The sequence below is a fragment of the Nerophis lumbriciformis genome, linkage group LG36 (genome assembly GCF_033978685.3).
Source record: "Nerophis lumbriciformis linkage group LG36, RoL_Nlum_v2.1, whole genome shotgun sequence".
NCBI classification, from domain to species: domain Eukaryota; kingdom Metazoa; phylum Chordata; class Actinopteri; order Syngnathiformes; family Syngnathidae; genus Nerophis; species Nerophis lumbriciformis.
Genome location: NC_084583.2, coordinates 2,461,889 through 2,482,500, shown reverse-complemented (window position 1 = coordinate 2,482,500; position 20,612 = coordinate 2,461,889). Strand labels below are relative to the sequence as shown.

At 42.4% G+C, this 20,612-nt stretch overlaps 1 protein-coding gene across 5 annotated transcripts in view; it reads right to left on the bottom strand.

Moving 5' to 3' along the window:
- Positions 1-20,612, bottom strand: part of klhl4 (kelch-like family member 4) — a 219,765-nt gene that overhangs the window by 125,980 nt on the left and 73,173 nt on the right. For all 5 annotated transcript variants that reach the window (XM_061930205.1, XM_061930204.1, XM_061930206.1 and 2 more), the window contains 2 exons: positions 9,544-9,711; positions 1,666-1,802 (listed from right to left, as the gene is read on the bottom strand). In XM_061930205.1, coding sequence (XP_061786189.1) covers positions 1,666-1,802; positions 9,544-9,711 — 305 coding nt within the window. The remainder of the gene's footprint in view (positions 1-1,665; positions 1,803-9,543; positions 9,712-20,612) is intronic.

Here is a 20,612-nt window from a genome sequence, read left to right as displayed (position 1 = left end):
CCGTTCCTGACACATGCGTTTCGGACTAGCTCAGAGCTGGGCAAATATTTTGACTCGGGGGCCACATTGAGAGAAAACATGTGTCAGGAGGGCCTATGTGTGTATATAGTATATAAACACATTTAGCTGTAAAAATCTGCTTTACAGTTTGTGTGTCTGGGTCCCTTTTTTAATAATTTATGAACACTAATACCAAAAGTCCCATAGAATTCTAAATAAAGTTATGACAGACCACCTCAAAACAACAGAATGGAATTTTACAGTTTGTTTTACTGAATGGGACACCCTAAATGTACATTAAAATAAAGAAAGTGGGATTTACAATATTAACTATGACCGATAAAACACTGAATATTAACAACATATAAACATTGCTCCTCTGTTACTTCTCAGACCAGCTCCTCGATAGTTGTGTATCTTTTACAATCAAGCAAAACACAACAAAAATGTAACAAACAGCAAAATATGAATGCAAAGGGTGATAAACACCTACAATATGATTTGTTATCACTTTTATGCAGACATTTGTTGTAAATATGTGCTTCGTCATCTGTTCCTGACACATGCGTTTCGGACTAGCTCAGAGCTGGGCAAATATTTTGACTCGGGGGCCACATTGAGAGAAAAAATGTGTCAGGGGGGCTTATGTGTGTATATAGTATACAAACATATTTAGCTGTAAAAATCTGCTTTACAGTTTGTGTGTTTGGGTCCCTTTTTTTAAATAATTTATGAACTCTAATACCAAAAGTCCCATAGACTTCTAAAAAAAGGTTATGACAGACCACCTCAAAAACACGGAATGGAATTTTACAGTTTTTTACAGAATAGGACACCCAAAATGTACACGAAAATAAAGAAAGTGGGACTTACAATATTAACTATGACCGATAAAACACTGAATATTAACAACATATAAACATTGCTCCTCTGTTACTTCTCAGACCAGCTCCTCGATAGTTGTGTATCTTTTACAATCAAGCAAAACACAACAAAAATGTAACTAACAGCAAAATATGAATGCAAAGGGTGATAAACACCTACAATATGATTTGTTATCACTTTTATGCAGACATTTGTTGTAAATATGTGCTTCGGCATCTGTTCCTGACACATGCGTTTCGGACTAGCTCAGAGCTGGGCAAATATTTTGACTCGGGGGCCACATTGAGAGAAAAAATGTGTCAGGAGGGCTTATGTGTGTATATAGTATACAAACATATTTAGCTGTAAAAATCTGCTTTACAGTTTGTGTGTTTGGGTCCCTTTTTTTAAATAATTTATGAACTCTAATACCAAAAGTCCCATAGACTTCTAAAAAAAAGGTTATGACAGACCACCTCAAAAACACGGAATGGAATTTTACAGTTTTTTACAGAATAGGACACCCAAAATGTACACGAAAATAAAGAAAGTGGGACTTACAATATTAACTATGAACAATAAAACACTGAATATTAACAACATATGAACATCGCTCCTCTTTTAGACCAGCTCCTCGATAGTTGTGTATCTTTTACAATCAAGCAAAACCCAACACAAATGTAACAAATATGAATGCAAAGGGTAATAAACACCGACAATATGATATATTATCACTTTTATGCAGAAATGTGTTGTAAGCATTTGCTCCCGCATCCGTTCCTGACACATGCGTGTACTCACCAGTGTAGGCAAACTGAACCAGGGAAGTGAGCGCGTCCGGGTCAACGCCCTCCATCTTGATCTCCTCCTGTTTGGCCTCCCTCACGTCGCTGGTGAACATGGCGGCAAAGTAGTCGGAGACGGCGCTCAGGACGAGTCTGTGGCGCAAACACAAAGCGAGCAACACTTTCATGAGTGAGTAACCTTGTCCTCCACATTTGTGTTTTGCATGAAAAAAAAACAATTTCTTTTCTCTTCAAAATTTTGCCAGAATAAGCATATGTAAAATGTATATAAATAAATGACAGTGCGCTACATTTGAAATTCCCATTCCTGCTCCATCACTGATAAGAATATAATTGGGGGGCTCAGTTTGAGAGCAGTAAAACAAACAGAGCAGCACAAGCATTGGCACAAATGGGCATTTTAAATGTGTAAAATGTGTTATTTTGGACAAAAAAAAAATCAATATTTGATCAATTATTTTCCCATGAATTAGTTTTTTGTACAAAACTCTGGAATGTAAACAAAAATGTGCAGGTGGATACAAATATAGACAAAAACAATCAGTACATGTATCCGTTTATGGTTGATACTACACTGGTTAGATAGATATGTATTATAATATTTTTGTTATTGTTTACAAAGACAGAATCGGTATTAGTAGGACCAATACCAGCCTTGTGACTACTTGGTATTGGATCAATACCCAAATGTGTGACTGTGATACTCGTGTGTGACTGCCATCATATTGCAGTATACACGTGTCTCTTATGTGTGACTGCCATCATATTGCAGTCTACACGTATCTCTTATGTGTGACTGCCATCATGTTACGGTCGACACGTATCTCTTATGTGTGACTGCCATCAGAATGCAGTCTACACATATCTGTTATGTGTGACTGCCATTATATTGCAGTCTACACATATCTCTTATGTGTGACTGCCATCATAATGTAGTCTACACGTTTCTCTTATGTGTGACTGCCATCATATTGCAATCAACACGTATCTTGGTGTGACTGCCATCATATTGTAGTCTACCTGTTTCTCTTATGTGTGACTGCCATCATATTGCAGTCTACACGTATCTCTTATGTGTGACTGCCATCATGTTACGGTCGACACGTATCTCTTATGTGTGACTGCCATCAGAATGCAGTCTACAAATATCTGTTATGTGTGACTGCCATTATATTGCATTCTACAGGTATCTCTTAAGTGTGACTGCCATCATAGTGTAGTCTATATGTAACTCTTATGTGTGACTGCCATCATATTGCAATCAACACGTATCTTGGTGTGACTGCCATCATATTGTAGTCTACCTGTTTCTCTTATGTGTGACTGCCATCATATTGCAGTCTACACGTTTCTCTTATATGTGTGACTGCCATCATATTGCAGTCTACATGTTTCTCTTATGTGTGACTGCCATCATATTGCAGTCTACATGTATCTCTTATGTGTGACTGCCATCATATTGCAGTCTACACGTTTCTCTTATGTGTGTGACTGCCATCATATTGCAGTCTACACGTATCTTGTGTGTGACTGCCATCATATTGCAGTCTACATGTTTCTCTTACGTGTGACTGCCATCATATTGCAGTCTACACGTATATTTTATGTGTGACTGCCACCATATTGCAGTTTACATGTTTCTCTTTTGTGTGACTGCAATCATATTGCAGTCTACACATTTCTCTTGTGTGTGACTACCATCACATGGCAGTCTACACGTTTCTCTTATGTGTGACTGCCATCATATTGCAGTCTACACATATCTGTTATGTGTGACTGCCATCACATTGCAGTCTACACATATCTCTTATGTGTGACTGCCATCATATTGCAGTCTACACGTATCTCTTATGTGTAACTGACATCATAGTGTAGTCTATATGTAACTCTTATGTGTGACTGCCATCATAGTGTAGTCTATATGTATCTCTTATGTGTAACTGACATCATAGTGTAGTCTATATGTATCTCTTATGTGTGACTGCCATCATATTGCAATCTACACGTATCTTGGTGTGACTGCCATCATATTGCAGTCTACACATATCTCTTATGTGTGACTGCCATCATAATGTAGTCTACACGTTTCTCTTATGTGTGTGACTGCCATCATATTGCAGTCTACATGTTTCTCTTATGTGTAACTGCCATCATATTGCAGTCTGCACGTTTCTCTTATGTGTGTGACTGCCATCATATTGCAGTCTACACATATCTATTATGTGTGACTGCCATGATATTGCAGTCTACATGTTTTTCTTATGTGTGACTGCCATCATAGTGCAGTCTACGCGTATCTCGTGTGTGACTGCCATCATATTGCAGTCTCCATGTTTCTCTTATGTGTGACTGCCATCACATTGCAGTGTACACATATCTCTTATGTGTGACTGCCATCATATTGCATTCTACATGTATCTCTTATGTGTGACTGCTATCATATTGCAGTCTACACGTAACTCTTATTTGTGACTGTCATCATAGTGCAGTCTACACGTATCTCTTATGTGTGATTGCCATCATGTTGCTGCCTACACGTTTCTCTTATGTGTGACTGCCATCATATTGCAGTCTACACATATCTCTTATGTGTGACTGCCATCACATTGCAGTGTACACGTATCTCTTATGTGTGACTGCCATCATATTGCATTATACATGTATCTCTTATGTGTGACTGCTATCATATTGCAGTCTACACGTTTCTCTTATGTGTGACTGCCATCATATTGCAGCCTACAGGTTTCTCTCATGTGTGACTGCCATCATATTGCAGTCTACACGTTTCTCTGATGTGTGTGACTGCCATCATATTGCAGTCTACATGTTTCTCTTGTGTGACTGCCATCATATTGCAGTCTACACGTTTATCTTATGTGTGTGACTGCCATCATATTGCAGTTTACATGTTTCTCTTGTGTGACTGCCATCATATTGCAGTCTACACGTTTCTCTGATGTGTGTGACTGCCATCATATTGCAGTCTACACGTATCTTGTGTGTGACTGCCATCATATTGCAGTCTACACGTTTATCTTATGTGTGTGACTACCATCATAGTGCAGTCTACACGTATCTTTTATGTGTGACTGACACCATATTGCAGTTTACATGTTTCTCTTGTGTGACTGCCATCATATTGCAGTCTACACATTTCTCTTGTGTGTGACTGCCATCACATGGCAATCTACACGTTTCTCTTATGTGTGTGACTGCAGTCAACACATTTCTCTTGTGTGTGACTACCATCACATGGCAGTCTACACGTTTCTCTTATGTGTGTGACTGTCATCATATTGCAGTCTACACATATCTATTATGTGTGACTGCCATCATATTGCAGTCTACATGTTTTTCTTATGTGTGACTGCCATCATAGTGCAGTCTACGCGTATCTCGTGTGTGACTGCCATCATATTGCAGTCTGCATGTTTCTCTTATGTGTGACTGCCATCACATTGCAGTGTACACATATCTCTTATGTGTGACTGCCATCATATTGTATTCTACATGTATCTCTTATGTGTGACTGCTATCATATTGCAGTCTACACGTAACTCTTATTTGTGACTGTCATCATAGTGCAGTCTACACGTATCTCTTATGTGTGATTGCCATCATATTGCAGTCCACACGTTTCTCTTATGTGTGTGACTGCCATCATATTGCAGTCTACACATATCTATTATGTGTGACTGCCATGATATTGCAGTCTACATGTTTTTCTTATGTGTGACTGCCATCATAGTGCAGTCTACGCGTATCTCGTGTGTGACTGCCATCATATTGCAGTCTGCATGTTTCTCTTATGTGTGACTGCCATCACATTGCAGTGTACACATATCTCTTATGTGTGACTGCCATCATATTGCATTCTACATGTATCTCTTATGTGTGACTGCTATCATATTGCAGTCTACACGTAACTCTTATTTGTGACTGTCATCATAGTGCAGGTTACACGTATCTCTTATGTGTGATTGCCATCATGTTGCTGCCTACACGTTTCTCTTATGTGTGACTGCCATCATACTGCAGTCTACACATATCTCTTATGTGTGACTGCCATCACATTGCAGTGTACACGTATCTCTTATGTGTGACTGCCATCATATTGCATTATACATGTATCTCTTATGTGTGACTGCTATCATATTGCAGCCTACACGTTTCTCTTATGTGTGACTGCCATCATATTGCAGTCTACACGTATCTTGTGTGTGACTGCCATCATATTGCAGCCTACAGGTTTCTCTCATGTGTGACTGCCATCATATTGCAGTCTACACGTTTCTCTGATGTGTGTGACTGCCATCATATTGCAGTCTACACGTATCTTTTATGTGTGACTGACACCATATTGCAGTTTACATGTTTCTTTTGTGTGACTGCCATCATATTGCAGTCTACACATTTCTCTTGTGTGTGACTGCCATCACATGGCAATCTACACGTTTCTCTTATGTGTGTGACTGCCATCATATTGCAGTCAACACATTTCTCTTGTGTGTGACTACCATCACATGGCAGTCTACACGTTTCTCTTATGTGTGTGACTGTCATCATATTGCAGTCTACATGTTTCTCTTATGTGTGACTGCCATCATACTGCAGTCTACACGTTTCTCTTATGTGTGTGACTGCCATCATATTGCAGTCTACATGTTTCTCTTATGTGTGACTGCCATCATATTGCAGTCTACACGTTTCTCTTATGTGTGACTGCCATTATGTTACGGTCTACATGTATCTCTTATGTGTGACTGCCATCACATTGCAGTCTACATGTATCTCTTATGTGTGACTGCAATCATATTGCATTCTACATGTATCTCTTATGTGTGACTGCTATCATATTGCAGTCTACACGTGTCTCTTATGTGTGACTGCCATCACATTGCAGTCTACACGTATCTGTTATGTGTGACTGCCATCATATTGCAGTCTACACATATCTCTTATGTGTGACTGCCATCATAATGTAGTCTACACGTTTCTCTTATGTGTGACTGCCATCATATTGCAGTCTACACGTATCTCTTATGTGTAACTGTCATCATAGTGCAGTCTACACGTTTCTATTATGTGTGTGACTGCCATCATAATGTAGTCTACACGTTTCTCTTATGTGTGACTGCCATCATATTGCAGTCTACACGTATCTCTTATGTGTGACTGCCATCATATTGCAGTCTACATGTATCTCTTATGTGTAACTGTCATCATAGTGCAGTCTACACGTTTCTATTATGTGTGTGACTGCCATCATATTGGAGTCTACTTGTTTCTCTTATGTGTGACTGCCATCACATTGCAGTGTACACGTATCTCTTATGTGTGACTGCCATCATATTGCATTCTACATGTATCTCTTATGTGTGACTGCTATCATATTGCAGTCTACACGTAACTCTTATTTGTGACTATCATCATAGTGCAGTCTACACGTATCTCTTATGTGTGATTGCCATCATGTTGCTGCCTACACGTTTCTCTTATGTGTGACTGCCATCATATTGCAGTCTACACATATCTCTTAATTGTGACTGCCATCACATTGCAGTGTACACGTATCTCTTATGTGTGACTCCCATCATATTGCTTTATACATGTATCTCTTATGTGTGACTGCTATCATATTGCAGTCTACACGTTTCTCTTATGTGTGTGACTGCCATCATATTGCAGTCTACACATATCTTGTGTGTGTGACTGCCATCATAGTGCAGTCTACACGTATCTTTTATGTGTGACTGCCATCATATTGCAGTCTACACATTTCTCTTGTGTGTGACTGCCATCACATGGCAGTCTACATGTTTCTCTTATGTGTGTGACGGCCATCATATTGCAGTCTACACATATCTGTTATGTGTGACTGCCATCATATTGCAGTCTACACATATCTTTTATGTGTGACTGCCATCATAATGTAGTCTACACGTTTCTCTTATGTGTGACTGCCATCATATTGCAGTCTACACATATCTCTTATGTGTGACTGCCATCTTAATGTAGTGTACACGTTTCTCTTATGTGTGACTGCCATCATATTGCAGTCTACACGTATCTCTTATGTGTGTGACTGCCATCATATTGCAGTCTACATGAATCTCTTATGTGTGACTGCCATCATATTGCAGTCTCCACGTTTCTCTTATGTGTGTGACTGCCATCAGATTGCAGTCTACACATATCTCTTATGTGTGACTGCCATCATGTTACGGTCTGCACGTATCTCTTATGTGTGACTACCATCAAAGTGCAGTCTACACGTTTCTCTTATGTGTGACTGCCATCATATTGCAGTCTACACGTATCTCTTATGCGTGACTGCCATCATATTGTGGTCTACACATATCTGTTATGTGTGACTGCCATCATATTGCAGTCTACACGTTTCTCTTATGTGTGACTGCCATCATAATGTAGACTACACGTTTCTCTTATGTGTGACTGCCATCATATTGCAGTCTACACGTATCTCTTATGTGTGACTGCTATCATAGTGTAGTCTATACGTATCTCTTATGTGTGACTGCCATCATATTGCAATCTACACGTATCTTGGTGTGACTGCCATCATATTGCAGTCTACATGTTTCTCTTATGTGTGACTGCCATCATATTGCAGTCGACATGTTTCTCTTATGTGTGACTGCCATCATATTGCAGTCTACACTTATCTCTTATGTGTGACTGCCATCATGTTGCAGTCTACACATTTCTCTTGTGTGTGACTGCCATCACATGGCAGTCTACACGTTTCTCTTATGTGTGTGACTGCCATCATATTGCAGCCTACATGTTTCTCTTATGTGTGACTGCCATCATATTGCAGTCTACACGTTTCTCTTATGCGTGTGACTGCCATCATATTGCAGTCTACACATATCTCTTATGTGTGACTGCCATCATGTTACGGTCTACACGTATCTCTTATGTGTGACTACCATCAAAGTGCAGTCTACACGTTTCTCTTATGTGTGACTGCCTTCATAGTGCAGTCTATGCGTATCTTGTATGTGACTGCCATCATACTGCAGTCTACATGTTTCTCTTATGTGTGACTGCCATCACATTGCAGTCTACACGTATCTCTTATGTGTGACTGCCATCATATTGCATTCTACATGTATCTCTTATGTGTGACTGCTATCATAGTGCAGTCTACACATTTAGCTTATGTGTGACTGCCATCATAGTGCAGTTTACACGTTTCTCTTATGTGTGACTGCCATCATATTGCAGTCTACATGTATCTCTTATGTGTGACTGCTATCATAGTGCAGTCTACACGTTTCTCTTATGTGTGACTGCCATGATATTGCAGTCTACACATATCTCTTATGTTTGACTGCCATCTACCGGTCCAATTTATTACTAGACCATGTACCAAATAAAATAGCTTTGAGGTCGGTAAGCACAACCAAAATTGTTCCGTACATTAGGCGCACTGAAAGGTTTTTAGTTGCGCCTTACAGTCTGAAAAATACAGTATTGTATCTGGAACACATTTCGTTTGGTGGCTGGTACTAAAAATGTAAAGATACATGTGGATACACCACAGCAGCACAAAGTCAAGTGTTGCATTCTGGTGTCCACATATTGACACTTTCTCGCAGTGTGTGTCCACGTCTCAGATGCAACGTGGCCATGTGAGAGGGCAGAGGTGTAATTAGATCACGGCAGTGGATTTTATTTGTTTGCGGACCGCTGAACAACGCGTTTGCTCATCCCTCGCGCTCAACCCGCCACCTGAAGATTATTAGATCCCTCCTCAAACGGATCAGCGCAGCCTTCACACTGGCGACTTAATGAAGTTTGGCGGTTGCACATGGAGATGAAAAGAAAGACGTAAATCAAAGCCAACCTGTGAGCCGGTATTTTGTGGTCGCCCGCTAAGAGGAGGACGTCACACAGCTGCTTGTGCTGCAGGTAGCTCTCCATCTTCCGGAAAGTCTGCTCGGCGTGGTTCGTGGCCTGGAAGAACTCGTCCGAAGAGTTGGCGTTCATTCTGGTCAAGGTGCTGATAGCCAACCTGGAGAAGACACAAACAAAGGACTGCAAATCTTGTTTTTGCAGTATTATAAATATGTATGACTGTAATAATATTAAAATAAAAGTGTTAGATAAAGATGAAGTATTATTATATTTTTTTATATTATGAAAAACAATAAATAACAACAAATATGATTTTATATGTTAAAATTATGGTAAATGGGTTATACATTTCGAAGGTAAATGGGTTCTACTTTTATAGAGTTGTCCTACCTTCAAGGTACTCAAAGTGCTTTTGTTATGATCCGCTGCCCGGATCATATTTTTGTTTTTGTTTTCAAGTCACTTGTGTTTTTCAGCACCTCTTGAGTTTGTTTCTGTTGCCATGACGGCAGATTATAGTCACCTGCCTCTGGTTAGTGTCCCGGACGCGCACCTGTTGCCCGGGCACTAATCAGAGGGCTATTTAGTTTACGCGCTGGCCTCATTCGGTCTGTTGGTTTTGTTTGCTCCTACGCAACAAGTTACGCTCCTAGTTTCGCTCGTAGTTTACATTTTTGATATTAGCATCTTTGCTACCCTCTTGTTTTCCGTGCCGTGGTGCACCGTGCAGCATTTTGTTCTGCATTCAGAATAAATCATTTATTCTCACCTGCAAGCCGCTTCCTGACATCCCTCTGCATCTTGAAGAGACGACCCCCGGCATCACAATGCCCCGCTACCGTAACAGCTTTGACACTATTTCCACATGGATTAGAAGCTACTTAACCGACAGGAAACAATACGTAAACTTGGACCAGGGGTCGGCAACCCAAAACGTTGAAAGAGCCATATTGGACCAAAAAAATAAAAAAATAAAATCTCTCTGGAGCCGCAAAAAATGAAAAGTCTTATAAAAGTGATATAATGAAGGCAACACATGACGTAAGTGTCTATATTAGCTAGCCTACTATCAAAATTACTTTAAAAGTCTTATATAAGTGTTATGATGAAGGCAACACATGATGTAAGTGTCTATATTAGCCTACTATCAAAATGACTTTAAAAGTCTTATATAAGTGTTATGATGAAGGCAACACATGATGTAAGTGTCTATATTAGCCTACTATCAAAATGACTTTAAAAGTCTTATATAAGTGTTATAATGAAGGCAACACATGATGTAAGTGTCTATATTAGTTACATTAGTCTACTATCAAAATTACTTTAAAAGTCTTATATAAGTGTTATAATGAAGGCAACACATGACGTGTCTATATTAGCTATATTAGCCCACTGTTAAAATTACTTTAAAAGTCTTACATAAGTGTTATAATGAAGGCAACTCATGATGTAAGTGTCTATATTAGCTACATTAACCTACTATCAAAATGACTTTAAAAGTCTTATATAAGTGTTATAATGAAGGCAACACATGATGTAAGTGTCTATATTAGCTATATTAGCGTACTATTAAAATGACTTTCCATCCATCCATTTTCTACCGCTTATTCCCTTTGGGGTCCCGGGGGGCGCTGGAGCCTATCTCAGCTACAATCGGGCAGAAGGCGGGGTACACCCTGGACAAGTCGCCACCTCATCGCAGGGCCAACACAGATAGACAGACAACATTCACACTCACATTCACACACTAGGGCCAATTTAGTGTTGCCAATCAACTTATCCCCAGGTGCATGTCTTTGGAAGTGGGAGGAAGCCGGAGTACCCGGAGGGAACCCACGCAGTCACGGGGAGAACATGCAAACTCCACACAGAAAGATCCCGAGCCCGGGATTGAACCCAAGACTACTCAGGACCTTCGTATTGTGAGGCAGATGCACTAACCCCTCTGCCACCGTGAAGCCCCTTAAAATGACTTTAAAAGTCTTAAATAAGTGTTACAATGAAGGCAACACATGATGTAAGTGTTTATATTAACTATATTAGCGTACTATTAAAATGACTTTAAAAGTCTTAAATAAGTGTTACAATGAAGGCAACACATGATGTAAGTGTCTATATTAACTATATTAGCGTACTATTAAAATTACTTTAAAAGTCTTAAATAAGTGTTACAATGAAGGCAACACATGATGTAAGTGTTTATATTAACTATATTAGCGCACTATTAAAATGACTTTAAAAGTCTTAAATAAGTGTTATAATGAAGGCAACACATGACGTAAGTGTCTATATTAGCTATATTAGCCTAATATCAAAATTACTTTAAATGTCTTACATAAGTGTTATAATGAAGTCAACACATGACGTAAGTGTCTATATTAGCTATATTAGCCTACTATCAAAATGACTTTAAAAGTCTTACATCATGTTTGTCTTCACCATAACACTTAAATAAGACTTTTAAAGAAACATAGCCAGGACTTGTGATCTCGCTAGAAAGATGTCCAGGCATCGAGTAATTGTCTCTGGCCCCCTGCCTGCGAGAGGCAATGATGAGAGATATAGCAGATTAGTCTCGCTTAACAAGTGGCTGGCTAGCTTCTGTAGACAACAGGGACTAACGTTTATTGATAATTGGCCCTCTTTCTGGGGCAAACCAGGCTTGCTGATGAGGGACGGCCTTCACCCTAACCAGGAAGGCGCCATCATCCTGTCTAAGAATATAGACTACTGTTTAAGTCACATTTGACTAACTACACTAGAGCAAGCCCGGTCACAGGCAATTACAGAGCCTGCTAGTCCGGGTGAGGAGTCAGTTAAGCTAGAACTAGCCAGCACCAGGCTGGATAATTCCTGTACGCATAGCAATTTTCTTAGAATAACACACAACTCACATAATGTGTTTTCTGTTGTGAATGTGTCCGGGGTAGATATGCATTCTACTGAGGTGGCAAATCATGATGCGTTCAGTCGATCGCAGCATCAAGCAAACAATCTGAAAATTCCCGTCGTATCAATTCCTAGATATGGTCGAAACTATTTAAAGTGCACTACGTATAATAAACGCAACATTATTAATATTTCTACTACGGATAATTTAAACAAAAACTCGTCAAAACAGCCCAATACTTATAATATGGGCTTTTTAAACATAAGATCATTGTCTCCCAAAACGTTATTAGTTAATGAGGTCATTAGAGACAACAATCTTAACGTCATTGGTCTTAGCGAAACCTGGCTCAAACCAGACGAATTTTTTGCGCTAAATGAGGCATCTCCTCCTAACTATACGAATGCGCATATTGCCCGTCCCCTTAAAAGGGGTGGGGGGGTCGCACTAATATACAATGAAAACTTTAACCTTACCCCTAACCTAAATAATAAATACAAATCGTTTGAGGTGCTTACTTTGAGGTCTGTCGCACCGCTGCCTCTCGATATGGCTGTTATCTACCGCCCCCCAGGGCCCTACTCGGACTTTATTAATGAATTCTCAGAGTTCGTTGCTGATCTAGTGACGCACGCAGACAATATAATCATAATGGGGGACTTTAATATCCATATGAATACCCCATCGGACCCTCAGTGCGTGGCGCTCCAGACTATAATTGATAGCTGTGGTCTTACACAAATAATAAATGAACCTACGCATCGCAACGGCAATACGATAGATCTAGTGCTGGTCAGGGGTGTCACCACCTCCAAAGTTATGGTACTCCCGTATACTAAAGTAATGTCCGATCATTACCTTATAAAATTCGAAGTTCTGACTCATTGTCAACAAACTAATAATAATAATAACTGCTATAGCAGCCGCAACATTAATGCCGCCACAACGATGACTCTTGCTGACCTACTGCCTTCGGTAATGGCACCATTCCCAAATTATGTCGGCTCTATTGATAACCTCACTAACAACTTTGACAATGCCCTGCGCAAAACCATTGATAGTATAGCACCGCTAAAACAAAAAAGGGCCCCTAAAAGGTGCACCCCATGGTTTACAGAGGAAACCAGAGCTCATAAATTATCATGTAGAAAGTTGGAACGCAAATGGCGCGCGACCAAGCTTGAGGTTTTCCATCAAGCATGGAGTGATAGTTTAATATCGTATAAACGCATGCTTACCTTAGCTAAAGCTAAATATTACTCAAATCTCATCCGCCTCAACAAAAACGACCCTAAATTTTTGTTTAGTACAGTAGCATCGCTAACCCAACAAGGGACTCCTCCCAATAGCTCCACCCACTCGGCAGATGACTTTATGAATTTCTTTAATAAGAAAATTGAACTCATTAGAAAGGAGATTAAAGACAACGCATCCCAGCTACAACTGGGTTCTATGAACACAGATACAACTGTATCTACGACGGATACTGCAATACAAAATAGTCTCTCTCTTTTTGATGAAATAACATTAGAGGTGTCATGTCTGTGTGATCATGTTTTGTTTTAGTAATGTTAGGTTTAAATTTTGGACTCATTGTGCACTCTTGTCACCATAGCAACCATTAGTTTTCACCTGTCACGTCACGCACCTGTTTCACGTTTCGAGTCACGCACCTGCTTTCACTAATCATGTCCATAGTATTTAAGTTCATTCATTTTCTGTTGTTCGTTCTGACGACATCACCACATTTATGCTCCTGCACACTCTCCACACCCTGATGACCCTTGCTACTCTTTTTTTCATGCCGGTTCCATGCCAAGTAAGTTTTTGTTTGTTAAGCCACAGTTAGTGTTTTGTTTAATTGTTCATAGTTTCTGCCAATGTGCAAGTTTTGTGTTTAAAGTCTAGTTTTATTCTCCGCCACTGTGCGCGCTTTTTGTTTATTCCTTTTTTGATAGTTTAAAATAAATCATGTCTTCACCTTCACGCCATGTCTGGTCCAAATGCTCATTTGCACCACGGGAGAACAAACCAAGCCAAAGTCCAAGTCATGACAGATGTCGTCAGCAAAAAAGTTTTCCCGCAGATGACATCACGCCGCCGCCTTGTCATGACGTCACCCCACCCACTGGTGATGACGTCAGAGACCAAGATTTTTTTTTAAATTCTGTTAACTTTGTCTATCAGCCACCACCAAAGGACTTTTTTGCCAGAATCAGACACTTTCAGAACATTTTTTCACAGACCCGCTCACTGGGACAGTCCTTGCCCCCCAAGACTCAAGCCCCGCCCCCGTCACAAAATGTTTCTTTTTTTCCGCCCACACAACACCAGGTGGGGGAAAAAGAAATATTTTTTGGACAATTTAGTGGGGAGGATTCTGCCCCCCTCCTGACCTCCCTCCACCCACTCCTAAAAACGGTTCCAGACCGCGGGGAGCGCGTCTGGTATCCGCTCCTTGAGGGGGGGGCTAGGGCTGGGAACTCTACAGGTGGGGTGACTCAGCTTCGCCATGCCAAGCCGCAACCCCCAGCTAGACCACCTCCACCTGCACCAGTAGCTCCACGACGCCAAGCTCTGGTACCAGCTCCACGACGCCAAGCTCCGGTACCAGCTCCACGACGCCAAGCTCCGGTACCAGCTCCACGACGCCAAGCTCCGGTACCAGCTCAACAAGTCCAAGACCAAGACCCTCCACGCCAAGACCCTCCACGCCAAGTGCCGCCAGTCGCAGCTCCACGACGCCAAGTGCCGCCAGTCGCAGCTCCACGACGCCAAGTGCCGCCAGTCGCAGCTCCACGACGCCAAGTGCCGCCAGTCGCAGCTCCACGACGCCAAGTGCCGCCAGTCGCAGCTCCACGACGCCAAGTGCCGCCAGTCGCAGCTCCACGACGCCAAGTGCCGCCAGTCGCAGCTCCACGACGCCAAGTGCCGCCAGTCGCAGCTCCACGACGCCAAGTGCCGCCAGTCGCAGCTCCACGACGCCAAGTGCCGCCAGTCGCAACTTCACGACGCCAAGTGCCGCCAGTCGCAGCTTCACGACGCCAAGTGCCGCCAGTCGCAGCTTCACGACGCCAAGTGCCGCCAGTCGCAGCTTCACGACGCCAAGTGCCGCCAGTCGCAGCTTCACGACGCCAAGACCCGCCATGCCAAGACCAAGACCAAGACCCGCCATGCCAAGACCAAGACCAAGACCCGCCATGCCAAGACCAAGACCAAGACCCGCCATGCCAAGACCAAGACCAAGACCCACCATGCCAAGACCTAGACCAAGACCAAGACCCGCCATGCCAAGACCTAGACCAAGACCAAGACCCGCCATGCCAAGACCAAGACCCGCCATGCCAAGACCAAGACCTGCCATGCCAAGACCAAGACCCACGCCAAGACCAAGACCTATACCAAGACCCACGCCGAGCTTCGCCGCCTGACGCGCCACGCCGAGCTTCGCCGCCTGACGCGCCACGCCGAGCTTCGCCGCCTGACTCACCACGCCAAGCCACGCCTGCCACGATGACGACGCGCCTGCCTCCTCGTCGGCCACGGATATGGCCGCTACCTGGTCGCCCGCCACGCCAAGTGCGGCCACCTCCCAGTCGGCCACGAATGTGGCCATTCCCTGGGCGCCCGCCTCGCCTGCTGCAGCGGCGTTCCACTCGCCGCCGCCACCTAACTCTGCCCCGGTGGATACGGGGACACGTGGCCTGGCGACCCACCGCCATGTCCCCCTCCCGCCCTCCCATGACTCTTGTTGATATTTTCTGTTTTTGGACATCTGGGATCTGTCCGTAAGGGGGGGATTCTGTCATGTCTGTGTGATCATGTTTTGTTTTAGTAATGTTAGGTTTAAATTTTGGACACATTGTGCACTCTTGTCACCATAGCAACCATTAGTTTTCACCTGTCACGTCACGCACCTGTTTCACGTTTCGAGTCATGCACCTGCTTTCACTAATCATGTCCATAGTATTTAAGTTCATTCATTTTCTGTTGTTCGTTCTGACGACATCACCACATTTATGCTCCTGCACACTCTCCACACCCTGATGACCCTTGCTACTCTTTTTTTCATGCCGGTTCCATGCCAAGTAAGTTTTTGTTTGTTAAGCCACAGTTAGTGTTTTGTTTAATTGTTCATAGTTTCTGCCAATGTGCAAGTTTTGTGTTTAAAGTCTAGTTTTATTCTCCGCCACTGTGCGCGCTTTTTGTTTATTCCTTTTTTGATAGTTTAAAATAAATCATGTCTTCACCTTCACGCCATGTCTGGTCCAAATGCTCATTTGCACCACGGGAGAACAAACCAAGCCAAAGTCCAAGTCATGACAAGAGGAACTATTACAGCGTGTAAGTGGGATAAAACAAACAACATGTTTACTTGACCCACTTCCTGGGAAACTTATCAAGGAGCTTTTTGTATTATTAGGTCCATCAGTGCTAAATATTATAAACTTATCACTTTCCTCTGGCACTGTTCCCCTAGCATTCAAGAAAGCGGTTATTCATCCTCTGCTCAAAAGACATAACCTTGATCCTGACCTCATGGTAAACTACCGACCGGTGTCCCACCTTCCCTTTATTTCGAAAATCCTCGAAAAAATGGTCGCACAGCAGCTAAATGAACACTTAGTGTCTAACAATCTCTGTGAACCTTTTCAATCCGGTTTCAGGGCAAATCACTCTACGGAGACAGCCCTCGCAAAAATGACTAATGATCTACTGCTAACGATGGATTCTGATGCGTCATCTATGTTGCTGCTTCTTGATCTTAGCGCTGCTTTCGATACCGTCGATCATAATATTTTATTAGAGCGTATCAAAACACGTATTGGTATGTCAGACTTAGCTTTGTCGTGGTTTAACTCTTATCTTACTGACAGGATGCAATGCGTCTCCCATAATAACGTGACCTCGGACTATGTTAAGGTAACGTGCGGAGTTCCTCAGGGTTCGGTTCTTGGCCCTGCACTCTTTAGTATTTACATGCTGCCGCTAGGCGACATCATACGCAAATACGGTGTTAGCTTTCATTGCTATGCTGATGACAGCCAACTCTACATGCCCCTAAAGCTGACCAACACGCCGGATTGTAGTCAGCTGGAGGCGTGTCTTAATGAAATTAAACAATGGATGTCCGCTAACTTCTTGCAACTCAACGCCAAGAAAACGGAAATGCTGATTATCGGTCCTGCTAAACACCGACATTTATTTAATAACACCACCTTAACATTTGACAACCAAACAATTACACAAGGCGAATCAGTAAAGAATCTGGGTATTATCTTCGACCCAACTCTCTCGTTTGAATCACACATTAAGAGTGTTACTAAAACGGCCTTCTTTCATCTCCGTAATATCGCTAAAATTCGTTCTATTTTATCCACTAGCGACGCTGAGATCATTATTCATGCGTTCGTTACGTCTCGTCTCGACTACTGTAACGTATTATTTTCGGGTCTCCCTATGTCTAGCATTAAAAAATTACAGTTGGTACAAAATGCGGCTGCTAGACTTTTGACAAGAACAAGGAAGTTTGATCATATTACGCCTATACTGGCTCACCTGCACTGGCTTCCTGTGCACTTAAGAAGTGACTTTAAGGTTTTACTACTTACGTATAAAATACTACACGGTCTAGCTCCGTCCTATCTTGTCGATTGCATTGTACCATATGTCCCGGCAAGAAATCTGCGTTCAAAGAACTCCGGCCTATTAGTGATTCCCAGAGCCCAAAAAAAGTCTGCGGGCTATAGAGCGTTTTCTATTCGGGCTCCAGTACTATGGAATGCCCTCCCGGTAACAATTAGAGATGCTACCTCAGTAGAAGCATTTAAGTCCCATCTTAAAACTCATTTGTATACTCTAGCCTTTAAATAGCCCCCCTGTTAGACCAGTTGATCTGCCGTTTCTTTTCTTTTCTCCTCTGCTCCCCTTTTCCTTGAGGGGGGGGCACAGGTCCGGTGGCCATGGATGAAGTGCTGGCTGTCCAGAGTCGGGACCCGGGGTGGACCGCTCGCCTGTGCATCGGCTGGGAACATCTCTACGCTGCTGACCCGTCTCCGCTCGGGATGGTGTCCTGCTGGCCCCACTATGGACTGGACTCTTACTATTATGTTGGATCCACTATGGACTGGACTCTCACAATATTATGTCAGACCCACTCGACATCCATTGCTTTCGGTCTCCCCTAGAGGGGGGGGGGTTACCCACATATGCGGTCCTCTCCAAGGTTTCTCATAGTCATTCACATCGACGTCCCACTGGGGTGAGTTTTTCCTTGCCCGTATGTGGGCTTTGTACCGAGGATGTCGTTGTGGCTTGTGCAGCCCTTTGAGACACTTGTGATTTAGGGCTATATAAATAAAGATTGATTGATTGATTGATTGAAAGTCATTTTGATAGTAGGCTAATGTAGACACTTACATCATGTGTTGCCATCATTATAACACTTATATAAGACTGTTAAAGTCATTTTGATAGTAGGCTAATATAACTATTATATGTAAATATTCGCTTCTCAGAGGGTTAGATAACTACTGGAAAGGACTGTCGTAGAATGGCCAAAGGTATAGATGTGTGTGTCCAAGTTAAAGGAAACGGCAGGCTGTCTTCTTCTAATAGATTTATTACAATATTTTGCAAACTTGGTAACGTTTGCTGTGGTCTGGAACAACACGGCACGCAAACAACTGTCTGAAATACAGTCAATATTACATACAGATAATGTGTCATGAGACATAAAGTTTTTTTTATCCAATCAAATTCATCGATTAATCGATGTTGTTGTTGTTTTGAAATCAGGACATTTAATTTGATGTCCAAAGTAAGTTTTAGTTTGTTGTTGTTTGACACAGATTGCAGTGAAAGAGATGGACATATAAATGATGGAGGAGGGCAGACAATGAGGCTTATTCCTCCGTCCTCCGTGCTGCTTCTGCGGCTTTCCGCGCATAAATTGCGGCCTAAACTCCGTGCGTAAGTGGATAACTCGGAGCTGCGGTCCGTCGGGGGCAAGCGGCGCATCCTTCCCTTCAGAACGAGCCCGTGTTTATCTGCGCACACACGCCTGCGACAGGGAGACTTAACGAGTGACAACCCCTGTTCATGGTTGCATTGTGAGGGGGAGCCGCGTCTCCGTCCCCGCAGGCTGCGAGATTACACGCCGTTTTCCTGACATCCCACTAATCCTCCTGACGCGTGGCCAACAATGGAACCCGGTCCTTCACTGAGCTGGTCCACTTCGGACATTTTTGGGCTCGCTCGCTACAAACGGTACCAAATCATCTTGTAAAGACTGATGGTGCTTGAGAGGAACGTCTTATTCCATTCCTCACCTCCGCACTCTTGTGTGAGTTTACTACGATTTGCTTTTACGGTCTGAAAACATTAACGTCAGGTTAGGCCTACTGAAACCCACTACTACCGACCACGCAGTCTGATAGTTTATACAGGTAAAAGCCAGTAAATTAGAATATTTTGAAAAACTTGATTTATTTCAGTAATTGCATTCAAAAGGTGTAACTTGTACATTATATTTATTCATTGCACACAGACTGATGCATTCAAATGTTTATTTCATTTAATTTTGATGATTTGAAGTGGCAACAAATGAAAATCCAAAATTCCGTGTGTCACAAAATTAGAATATTACTTAAGGCTAATACAAAAAAGGGATTTTTAGAAATGTTGGCCAACTGAAAAGTATGAAAATGAAAAATATGAGCATGTACAATACTCAATACTTGGTTGGAGCTCCTTTTGCCTCAATTACTGCGTTAATGCGGTGTGGCATGGAGTCGATGAGTTTCTGGCACTGCTCAGGTGTTATGAGAGCCCAGGTTGCTCTGATAGTGGCCTTCAACTCTTCTGCGTTTTTGGGTCTGGCATTCTGCATCTTCCTTTTCACAATACCCCACAGATTTTCTATGGGGCTAAGGTCAGGGGAGTTGGCGGGCCAATTTAGAACAGAAATACCATGGTCCGTAAACCAGGCACGGGTAGATTTTGCGCTGTGTGCAGGCGCCAAGTCCTGTTGGAACTTGAAATCTCCATCTCCATAGAGCAGGTCAGCAGCAGGAAGCATGAAGTGCTCTAAAACTTGCTGGTAGACGGCTGCGTTGACCCTGAATCTCAGGAAACAGAGTGGACCGACACCAGCAGATGACATGGCA